The sequence below is a fragment of the Sinocyclocheilus anshuiensis genome, unplaced genomic scaffold (assembly GCF_001515605.1).
Source record: "Sinocyclocheilus anshuiensis isolate Anshui unplaced genomic scaffold, SAMN03320099.WGS_v1.1 scaffold1640, whole genome shotgun sequence".
Lineage (NCBI taxonomy): Eukaryota > Metazoa > Chordata > Actinopteri > Cypriniformes > Cyprinidae > Sinocyclocheilus > Sinocyclocheilus anshuiensis.
The window spans coordinates 690,346-702,100 of NW_015555883.1; the positions used below are offsets into that span (position 1 = coordinate 690,346).

The 11,755-nt window shown below is 38.5% G+C and overlaps 1 protein-coding gene across 4 annotated transcripts in view; it reads right to left on the reverse strand.

The window, feature by feature from the left end:
* Nucleotides 1-11,755, reverse strand: part of LOC107675840 (forkhead box protein P4-like) — a 143,996-nt gene that overhangs the window by 91,557 nt on the left and 40,684 nt on the right. For all 4 annotated transcript variants that reach the window (XM_016470316.1, XM_016470317.1, XM_016470314.1 and 1 more), the window contains exon 2: nucleotides 398-575. In XM_016470316.1, the coding sequence (XP_016325802.1) occupies nucleotides 398-565 (168 nt within the window). In that variant the 5' untranslated portion in view covers nucleotides 566-575. The remainder of the gene's footprint in view (nucleotides 1-397; nucleotides 576-11,755) is intronic.

Below are 11,755 nucleotides of genomic sequence, written 5' to 3' on the forward strand. Positions count from 1 at the left end.
ATATATATTTATTTATTTATTTATTTATTTAAATCACCTTTTGTGTTCCACACAAGAACAAAAGTCATCGAGGTTTGGAACAACATAATGCGAACAAGTAATTTTCAAAATTTCCATGTTGGGGTGAACCATCCCTTTCATTTTTATATTGTTCCCATTGAATGATTGAAAAATGACAAGCTGTAATACTATACACCACAAAAATAAACTCTGTGAGATGTTGAAACCAATGTGACGCAGTTTGCTTCATATAGTCGGTTGTTTATAGGTTGTGCAAGACATGGGAATTGCACAAGAAACAACTAACAGCTAAACACACTTCCTTAAAGTCAGGGTAGAGGACTTAGGGTCTCTTGCACACACACACATACACACACGCACACACATACACACACACCTGCTGCTGTTGAAGATGCAGTAAATCCAACGGGCTGATCTCCCCATTGATGTCACCGTTGGACCCGCCCTCTCTTCCTCCGCCGTCTGACTGGCTGCTTAGGCTGCTGACTCCATTTTGATTGGAGGGTGTTGTTCGAATGGTCTCAGTTGCTGATTCTACCATCATCACGTGGCACCTTGGGAGGGGGGTAAAAAAAACAAAAAACAATATTGAGTGACCATCAAGCATTGTTGGAAGTCCTAGGAAGAATGTTACAATCTATGTAGGCAATGCATTTTATCACAAAAGCAAATATACACACTAACCAACAGCACAAATTCACAATCATCCCCATCAGAAAGTGTTTATCTGCTGTAGAAGTACAGTGACACAGCTGCTAACCTTGATAAGAACATTGTAAACAAGCGGTGTGCCATACATCCATTTGGATATACCTAAAGAACCACCTGAGCCTCTGAACAGCCAATGGCAGTCAAGGATACAAACGTGGAGGAAGGCGCAACGAAGGTCTGCCTGAAGAGATATTTGTGTCAAACCAAAATGGTATTGTGCCGTGAAAGAGTGGCGTGCTTTTCCCTTTACCAAAGGTTACAATACAGTGCATCAGCTCTGATCGAAGGACATTTGTCTTTGACAGAAAGTGTTGATGCACACACTAGAGTGACAAAAAAGCCCTTTCAATTAGAAAACCTGTGTTCAAAAGAGACACCAACGTTTTGTGCACCTTATTATCAGCAGTACAAAAACACAAGCAACTTCCAACAGAACAGGAATGCATTTACCTCTTTAAGAGGTGAAGAGAGTCCAAGAAGAAAGAGATAAGCCTTCAAATGAGTGAGTCCTCCTCCGTTAAAAGAAGATGTCAATTTTGTTGTAATTTTTATTTAAAAATAAATTAAGTATGCAATTCTCACATAAAATGACTTGAATATACCTCGTCTATGTCTGAATTAATATAACTAATACATTAATATTTTTACGAATAAAAAATAAAAAAGCCAATATAAGAATGAGATTCCTGAAAAGAAAATTAAGTAGTGATATATTAAATAGTTTGGCAAGGGTAGTTCAGACTAGGGGTGCTCCGATCAGGATTTTTGAGTCCGATCACAGATCGCCGATCACAGAAAGCAGTATCTGCCGATACGATCACCGGTACCGATCTTTTTAAAGCCTTCTTTTTATCATGTAGAATTATTTACAGTGATGATCCCATCAAGATTTTTAGACATTTATTCAGGGCTTGAATTTCATTTTTGAAAATGAATTCCCCTCTTAGGTGACTCTTGTGAGAGGGGATTTTTTAATTTGAGGGGTGGAGGGGGGGATTTTTTTTAGACATTTTTCAAAAATATATATTTATCTCATCTAAATGTTTGATCATGCACTGTATTTTTGTTTTGACAATCGTGCAATTGTTGCACAATAGCTTACACACAACACAAGCCTAATTTCGTGAGCTGTATGTGAGGCAATGTTACACCAGGTTCACACATACTCCGTTTGCAGTGCGTATGCAGTCCATGTGCGGTACAGAAGGTTTGTGAAATTATGTCTCACAGAAAGTTTTCAAATGACTTTATACGTTATTTAATGAAGAAATATGAATTGTACCTCACCTTCAGCATTATAATTATTTCACCCGCGCCGGACAGAGACGGTGCCGCTGCATGTCATGCCAAACCTCTCACGGCAGCGTCATCAGCTTGAGATTGTTTTTTTTGAGATCGGCCTTTATAGAGACCACCAATCAATCATCCCAAAGCGATTATCGGCCGATAGTGATCGGTAGCCGATCAATCGGAGCACCCCTAGTTCAGACTGTATAATATCATATGATACAATCTCTAAAAAGATATTTATTAAATTAGTGATTTGTGTAAATAAATTAAATGCTGTGTGTGTGTGTGTGTGTGTGTGTGTGTGTTTAACTTTGGAATCATATTGAAAAATATTAAACTGTTTCTGGTTATACCACATGAAATTAACTTCATTTAAACTTTTGTTGAAAATTTTTCATAAATATATAATACCAACAGGAACACACAGTACATTTCTAAGAACTCGCCATGTGTGTTTTAAACTAGATTTTTAGTACATTTTGCTTCCTTTATTTAACCTTGCCCTCTTATTTGTCACTGACATGTTTACGAAAGCCATAAGATATTCATTTAAAAACAAAGCTCAACAACATGGAGCAGATTGTGATTGCATTGTGGGAATGCTATTATTTACACATGTAGTACGTGCCGTGCAGTAAAGCTCGCCACAACAACAGCTGAAGACCGAGATAGAGAAGACTCTTTACCTGCTTCTACACCCAGATCTATGTCGGGACGTTTTGGCAACTCAAGGGTGCTTTTATGGGTCCAATAAGTTCACAGTAGGAATCACTTAAATGCACCTGGTTGAGGAGTTATATACTTCATCCAAAGCTGTCAACTGAGGCAGTCAAGTGAAACTCGTATGACTGAAGAGGATGCAGGCATGTCTTGTATCATGGGGGACGCAAACCAAAGATGTGGGTAGTTTTATTACCTGTGGACCCACAAGGAACTCTAAACCATGTGCGGTTAATTTACATCCACCCAGACCATCTATATCACACGGATGTGACATGTAGGGGACACCCCAAAAACGTCACCTTCTTTTTGATCATATGCGAGAATTTCAAATTGCTCAAGATACATAAGACTTGTTGCCTACACCGTTGGAGCTGCATGAGAGAGCGTGAAGGAACTAGCTGCTGAGTGAGTGCATCACTGCCATATTAACCAGCCTGGGGTGTAAGCAAGCATGAAGCCTTGTCATATCCCATAATGGGTGTATATTGCCGCTATAATGGAAGGCCGTAAATAAAGCAGCCCAATAAATCTGTGCAGGGAACCTTTGATTACAACTGTGAGACAGAAGTTTGCAGCGTTTTGTAATTGTTTTTGGCAAGCTCATCTAAGCTGCTAATGTCGAGGCTTGCCACATCTTGTTTAGCCCCCGAAGCCCCTCTAGCTGAACCCTGACCTGTGAGAACTGAGGAAGATGCATTTTTCTTCTAAGGGGAAGTGAGGGATACAGAAAGGGTGGGCGTTCTTCTTCAGATCGAAGAGATAAAAATGTGCATTTGGGGGAGGGCAAGGTACAAAAAAAGGCATGTTTGCCTTTTAATTGGGACGGAAGGGAAATGGGACCAAACTTGCCTTTGGACAAAAACACACAGAAAAAGAAAAAAAAATCAGCTTGCAGCAGATAAAGCATAAATTCCAGGACCAGCGTCTTCACAACATGGTAACGCAAAGCATTTATGTTCTAATATCAGCAGATTTTCTTTGGCACTTACAAGAAAGGGTGGAGGGGGTGGTGATTCATTCTCTATCCTGTTTCTGCAAGTACTGAGGCTGCAACAAGGGATCATGGGAACTTCTGTGACTGCCTGTTAAAAGCTGTTTATATTGCTGATGCTGAGAGTTGCTACGGTAAGATAGCAACACAGGGATAAACATGTCCCTGAATTCTGATTCGGCTCCAGAGGAGCATATTAGCAGTAAAAAAGTGAAAGCTTTGTAGTTCTGGTGATTTATTTCTTATGCGTATTAAAAAGGAAGTAACGCAAAAACAGTCAGAAGGTCAAGAAATGGAGAGATGTTGAAACAAGCCACAGTTTATCTCATTCATGACTAAATCTCATCGTCCCTGAAGCAAAGATTCTCCTTTCCCTCCTTTCTCTTTTTTTCTCTCCGTCTACCCCCCAGGCAGCTGCAGTGCCATTCCTGCACTCAGGGTCAGGTTTGGCGGCTGGCACGGGAACAGAGGATTCAGAGAGAGCAGGGTTGAAAAGACGCCGTCTGAGCCAGATAGGCCAAGGGGCGGAGGTCTCATGGGTAAATCTCATACAGGTGGGCCGTCACTTCACACCCTCTCAAAATATAGTAAACCCAGCGGGGACTAAAAGCTTCCAGTGCTCCGACAGGGTCAGAGGTGAAAGGTAGATTGTCTTTTCGCAGCTCCCTTTTTTATTATTCATCCTGAATTATCAACAAAAAAAATGTACATGAATTTTAATGAATGAATTAAAAATATGTATATGAATAACATTTCAAAGTAATTTTGTAGATGTAGATCATAATTATTTCAAAAAGTTTTTAAATATAATTTTCCAAATTACATATCAATAATTAATAATTAATGAAATATCATTACATTTTTGGGGAGCCACACCACATGACATTTTACACCTTGAATTAACAAAAAATAAATAAATAAAATAAAATAAAAATAAATAAATAAAAATAAAATAAAATAATGTTTTTTCCCCAAAAATATAAGTAACATATATAATTATTAATATCAGTAATCATTACTAATTCATTAAATATATTTACATTTTTGGGGGAGTCACACTATGATATTTTACCAACAATCAAAAAAAAATGTAATTCTCTTAATTTTTTAAACATATATGGATTAGCATTATAATATAGTATAATATAATATAATATAATAGTATTTTTTTTACTATTATGTTATTATAATAGTAAAGATATAATAGTAAATATAAATTATTATAATAATATAATTATAATATATTATTATAATATACTGTATATATAAGTAAAACATACTTCTGCAGAAGAATTAATCTGTAAATGTTCGAATGATGGCAGGCTCAATGGCTGAAGCACAGATTCATGAAGTGGAAGTGAATGTACCTCTAAACCCGAGTACCAGCTTTTTACAGTCTTTCATGTTCTGGTCGATGTGCCGAGCTTTGAAAAGGATTGAGGCTGTCAGATCCAGCCGCCTGATCCCAGATCAGCACATCTGCAACCCCAGATTGGACTGCAGATTGGACTTGTCGTTCCAGTCCAACTCCTAAACACAAGCCCCACTAATGCCCCCTGAATTCAGCACTTCCAGCCCGGATCACTACGCCAGATTGAAGATGGTAGACGGCCAGAGCAGTGTTCAGATGGTCCGTACAGCGCCAACTAATAGTATCAGTCTTTATTATATCAGTTGAAAATTAGTATTTCAAATGCTTCACATAAAAGCTTCTTACTGGCCTCTAAAACATTGAACGCTCTATAACGGATAATTGACTTTGATACCTGAAATTAAATTTTACACATTTTTTCCCTCTTGTTTGGGTCTCAGTGAAAGAAAATATGGCAAACATTAAACCGTTTAAAGAATTTCCTTCACATTAAAAAGTTCTGTTCAAGGAGCAATGGTTAAAATAATGCAAGGATTCAAGCTGTAACTCACTTGGCAATGTCGACAGACTGGTTTAAATTTGCAACTTCAGCTCTCCGGCACACACCAGAGCTTCATTTACTGTAACTACAAAGAGCATTACCCAGATCTAAAAGGAAAATAAAACCGGCGTAATACAAGATGACAACTTTGACAATATTTATAAAAATGGAATATCGCTTTATTCTGCCAGTCCTTTCCCACTTTTTTTATCACTGACTCATTCATTTACTCCATCTTTCCTGTCCTCTTCTTTATATAGGAACTTTTCAAGGCATATGCGGAACCGTTTCACATTTTTTCTGTGGGGCTGTTCGCTTTTTTAGTCTTCCTTTGCACCTGTGGAACAGCTCTTTCTGCACGTTACGCACACACTAGCACACACAGACATCCTTCTCAGTATTTTTTTTTCTTTTCAGCAGCTTACCAGATTAATAACTCTTTATCATGTTAAGCCTTATACAGGTCTATTTATATAAGTCCCACAAAGGCTGTTTCTAGAGCCTTGCATCAGCTTGCAGGACTAATAAAACAAAGAAGGAGCCAACATGATTAGTGGAGACAGCCACAGTTGTGCCAGCACATCTCACGTCTTCTCCCTCAGGCTACAGAAACAACAGTCCCGAAGAGAAGCGAACGCTTCGCCAGGAGCGCGCCGCCCTGTTTGTCACTAAATCTGATTGAGCAACATGAAGTCCATCTGAGCACACGTAACATACTTGATCTGTTTCAAAATCTAGTGAGCTGTCTATAAAGGGAGAATTTTAGGTGCACTTTCAACACAAGGCTGTTTTTAATTATGGTGTCTTATAATATAATATAATATATATTATAATATAATATATAATATTTTGGCCCATAATGCACATCAATATTCTACTGTAGCTTAAACAGTTAAGTATGGTGCCAGAAATGCATTCAAGGAAATAGAATAGAATAGAATAGAATAGAATAGAATAGAATAGAATAGAATAGAATAGAAAGAAAGTTGCTTTAGTAAAGCTCAGTGGAAAAAAAAGCAACATGGTGGATGATTCATTCAATACTAAGAAGTGTCTATAAAAATATTTTAAAATATTTTAAAATATTATATTATTTATTTTTTACACTTTTTTACAGAGTATCTCACTGTTAGCTTAGCGAATAGCTAATGTCCGACTTTACTGAAATTAACATTGAGTCATGCCTCCTGTGAGGAACGAGTTTTTACTTTTAGAGTGTTTCAAATCAGTAATAGCAAGTTACATAGCTGCCTATGTAACAGTAAGGAGTGAGGTTTAGAAACAAAGATACTTTGACAAGAAAAAGGTACATCCTGACTGTATAAAATATGTTTTTAAACCTCTAAATTCAAAACAGAACAAAAAAAAAAGCTGTTTCTGAAGCAAACACACTTAATTTTGTTTACTTATTTGCCTGATCAGGAAGAACTGCTCTCGGGACACAAAGAGGTCTGGAGGAACACGGGGAACGCGCAGGAACGTGGTCTACGGAAGGATAGGGTGTATTTGTGTTAGCAACTCCAACTGCTAGCCCACGGGGCAGAGGGCAGGTGTGTGTGTCGGTGTGTGTGTGTGTGTCCCAGTGATTAGAACACACACCTTGCGGCTCTTCCTCCACATTTCTCTTCCCTAGACGTATGGTTGGTGGTGGTGGTGAGAGGGAGGGGGGCAAGTATGACTACATCAACTAAAAGGCCAGGCCCAGGGGAAGTCTGTCACTGTCTACCATGAAGACAGAGAGCAGGAAGACCCAGAGCTGAGAGAGAGCGTGAGAGTGAGAGAGATGTAATGAGCAGGGTACCTAAAGTAAGTCACCACAAGAAAGGGTCCGAAACAAATAAGTGTTCCTGATAGAATAATAAAGGAAAGTCTGAATTGCTGGGTGTCTCTTAGCATTTTTAACCTCGGTCCAGCACCGGCCACTTCAAAGGGATCAACTACCCGCTCCTCCCGAGGAGCACGGCGCACTGGAATATCCTGACAGTAAAGAAGAGACCCTCGTTTGAAGACTGCTTAGCCGAGCACTTATGCGTTCCCTTTTTATGAGCGAAGCTGTTCTCCACTCCACTCCAGAGCGGTTTCCCTCTGTGGAAGTGGCACACTGCTCCACTTGGCATTATGACAGAATCCCTTCCCGTTGCCACCCACTTGTACACTCACTCACCCCAGGCCTTTAAATTCATCATGAAATACCAACCGCAACCCTTTTTACTGACGCATTGTGACATTTTGAAGTGAAGCTGGATTGTCCATGAGAAAAACATGGTTGACATTTATGTATTTGTTATTTTTTAACTTATTTAACTTATTTAACTTAACTAAATTCTTTTTAATATTATTATTATTATTATTTTATCCATCAGGAATTGACTGGGTCATGAAAACGGGCAGTATATGAAAACAACCCAGCCACATGGCAAAATGTTACAATTTCATAAAAATTCACACAACGTGATCTGAAAGAAAATGTACAATTTATAATAAAAAAGGCATTAAGCTTCACTCCTAACTAGAGTTATCATCAAACTAAAATTATTAAAAACATTTTGTAAATTGAAATAAAGTTGAAATATAAAATGTTGCCATAGCAGCTAACTGAAATAATTTTACGTTGAAGTAACAAAACTACTAACTGGAAATTAATAAAAACATACCCAACTAAAACTAAAACTGAAATAAAAATTAATGAAACCTAAATAGTAATATTTAGAAGAAATAGGATAAAATAGCACTACAAAAGGACTAAAAAATAAACTGCACCCATGTCACCAATTTGCTACAATGCGAAATAGTTACAAAATGTCATGAGACTGTGTTGGATGAAAAATAAGAGGGTTTGTAAATTCAGCTGAGAAAAAGTCATCAAGCCAAAAGTTTTCTTTGCAATAAAATGCAAAACGAAATTGTCCAATAAGACTAGCAACATGCAGTGTTAAGGAAGTTTTTTCATGTTGGCTTTTAAAGGAACCAATGTTATATCCAATTGAAGCACAATGACTATATCTGTTCACCTACCCAAAGAGACGCAAATGTGAGTGATTTTAATAATATTGATTGTTTTATCCTAATGCTAAAGCTCTAAACTGATTAAACGTAGTTAACTGGAATCAATCCCAGGTAAAGGACACCAATTATCCCTTGGATTAATAATTCACCCTAGCTGCCTCAATTGCTCCAATTAGATCCATGTAATTAGTGTACTGCACATTTCCTTGTATGAAGCACATTTCTTCTAAATACCAGGTAATCATATATACTAAGTCCATGTAAACATACATTTTTTGTTTTCCTTTCAAATCCCAGATCTTGAGAAAAGACAGTGCTTTTGTACAGAAGATAAGCTACAGATCCAGTCGAACTCAACAGCCTCCTCTTGTGATCACATCCAACAGTTCCAGCCAGTGCAAGTGGGATAGATGGACTTTACCTGCTCACTTCTTGGCCTCAAAGATGATTTAACATCTAAGAAATATATCTGTGTGCATGTGCCTTTCCACCATGCTGATTTAAAGAGCACTGAAGGTAAACATTTGGAATGGGTGCTGGTTTATTGGAAACTCAACTGCTTTTACTGTTACATCCGAACACCCACTCTCTCTCCTATTACTAAAGCTTAGGACCACCAGTGTCCAAAAATAACCAATTCATTTCCCTACGGCACGGGCTGAGACAAGGGGCACAGGGAAAATGGGAGCGTGGAAAAAGAAAATGGAATGAACGGAATGATCTGCTTTCATGAGGCTAATGACACAACTTTGATCTTCTGATAATTTTCAACGGGTTTCAGAGCTGGTGTCCTAATTTCAAACTCAGCTTCAATTTCAGCTGAGGTTTTCCTTTTTCCCTTCGAACTAAACTATGGCAGATGACAATTAAGGAATTGCTTACCCGCCGACTGTCACAAAAATCAGAGGCACTAAAAGGACAAATCAATTAACAAGGACATGCCGATATGAAAGTAAAAAAGTAAGAAAGATTCTCACGGGGGAATGAAAACGAGGCCAAATTGGAGGAGACAATCAGAGAAAATGTGTGTGGGGGAGGCAAGATACAGTGGGTACGGAAAGTATTCAGACCCCCTTAAATTTTTCACTCTTTGTTATATTGCAGCCATTTGCTAAAATCATTTAAGTTATGATATCTAATGTACCATATGGCAATCTGATGTGTTCCTGCTGTGACGCACACCTGATGCAGAATGAGGCAAAGTCCTGTTTGCCGAGCCCATAAAGATTAGCTTCAATCAGGTGGGTTTTGCTGCAATAGGTAAACACCACCAGCATTCCCGACCGATGAGATCACTCCTGTGTGTGAGTGTGTGTGACCGGGGCAAACAGTTACTCCCCCTGACACCACCACCACCACCCTCAGCCTTTTTTCCCTTTGGCCCAAAGTAAGTGATTTTCCAGTCTGCCCTTGATGTTTAAGAGACTGGAGATTTATATACGAGGCCTCCTCTCCATCAGATGCACACTGATCAAGGCAAATATTTAGAATAGGTGCTGGGATTTTACAAATGGCCCATTTGCCAGCCACTGAATGCACACAAATTTATCCACTAAGATATCAACCTGCAGACAGTTACAGTAACTAACAGTTAAAAAGATGATAGATAGATAGATAGATAGATAGATAGATAGATAGATAGATAGATAGATAGGTCAGCATAAGAGACTGGAGATTTATATACGAGGCCTCCTCTCCATCAGATGCACACTGATCAAGGCAAATATTTAGAATAGGTGCTGGGATTTTACAAATGGCCCATTTGCCAGCCACTGAATGCACACAAATTTATCCACTAAGATATCAACCTGCAGACAGTTACAGTAACTAACAGTTAAAAAGATGATAGATAGATAGATAGATAGATAGATAGATAGATAGATAGATAGGTCAGCAGGGGCTTGTGGGTCATGTTAATAGCTGGTGGTTATTATCATGTGATCATCTAGATCAGTGGTTCTCAACCCACGGCCCACCGCGGGTTTCATGAATTTCATGAATTCAAATGCGGCCCACCGTGCTGAACACAATTTTTTTTTTAAATACTTTCAGTTTTACAATTCATTTTAGTTTTTACATTAATTTTAAAATGTACTAAATAAATATAAGCTATAGCCTAATGTTTTTATGTAAAATAATTTTGTTTTTCATATATTATTTTCAGACATGAGCAGTACTCACATAGTCTAATTAACGTTACGCATTTAAAGTAACGACCAAGTGGCCAGCGGCAGACAGTGAGCATATGTTTGATCAATTTAGCCTTCTCAAATCATCACGGCTTGACTAAAATAAATATAGATATAAAAAAGTTCAAACATATAACAATGTTTAAACGTTAAACCTAGATAAATGTGCGCTATATCCAATAGTTTGCGCAGAGAGTGGAAGCTGAAGCGCGCTTTGCAGGACATAGAGACGCCAGCGCGATCACTTGCGTTTTTTTTCAGTGGATACACTGTCATTTTTGCTCATAAAGGTAAGAGTAATACATCATTCGTAACTGTAAAGGGTCTACTTTTATTTGTGTGCACTCACAATATCAACAAAACGTTGTGCTTTTATAAAATAAAGAAAATAAAGAGATGCGCTTTCTGCCGTCTCTTCTTGAACAGGAGCGCTTCACAAAAAACTCAGCGAATACATGCCTCACAGACATGATAAATATATCTATAGAAAGCTTTAAATTATTTAAATTAGACTTTTTCATTATGATCATAATCCGTAAAGATGCACTACTCTCTAAAGGCGCGTCTAATGAAGAGATGGCGAGTCAGGATCGACAACTTCATCCTTGCGACACCGACTCAGAAAACACTAGTTTATTAGTAATTTTGCCGATGCTTTGCGGCAAACTTAAGCCTATTGCGTGCATTTGAATGCAGAACTCTTCAGCTGCGCTGACGGCACACTCTCTGCTGTGGGACACTAAACACCATCGAGCCGTTCTTGACAGTCTCGGTAGCACGGTCTCGTGTTGTTTCCACCAGCGCTGCCCGCGTCTGAACTATGTCATGAAAATTGTCCCGAAGCCCAGCCCGAGGGGCGTAAAAACGTCGGGGCCCGTCGGGCCCGGGCTGAAATGCAGGGCTCTAGCTCT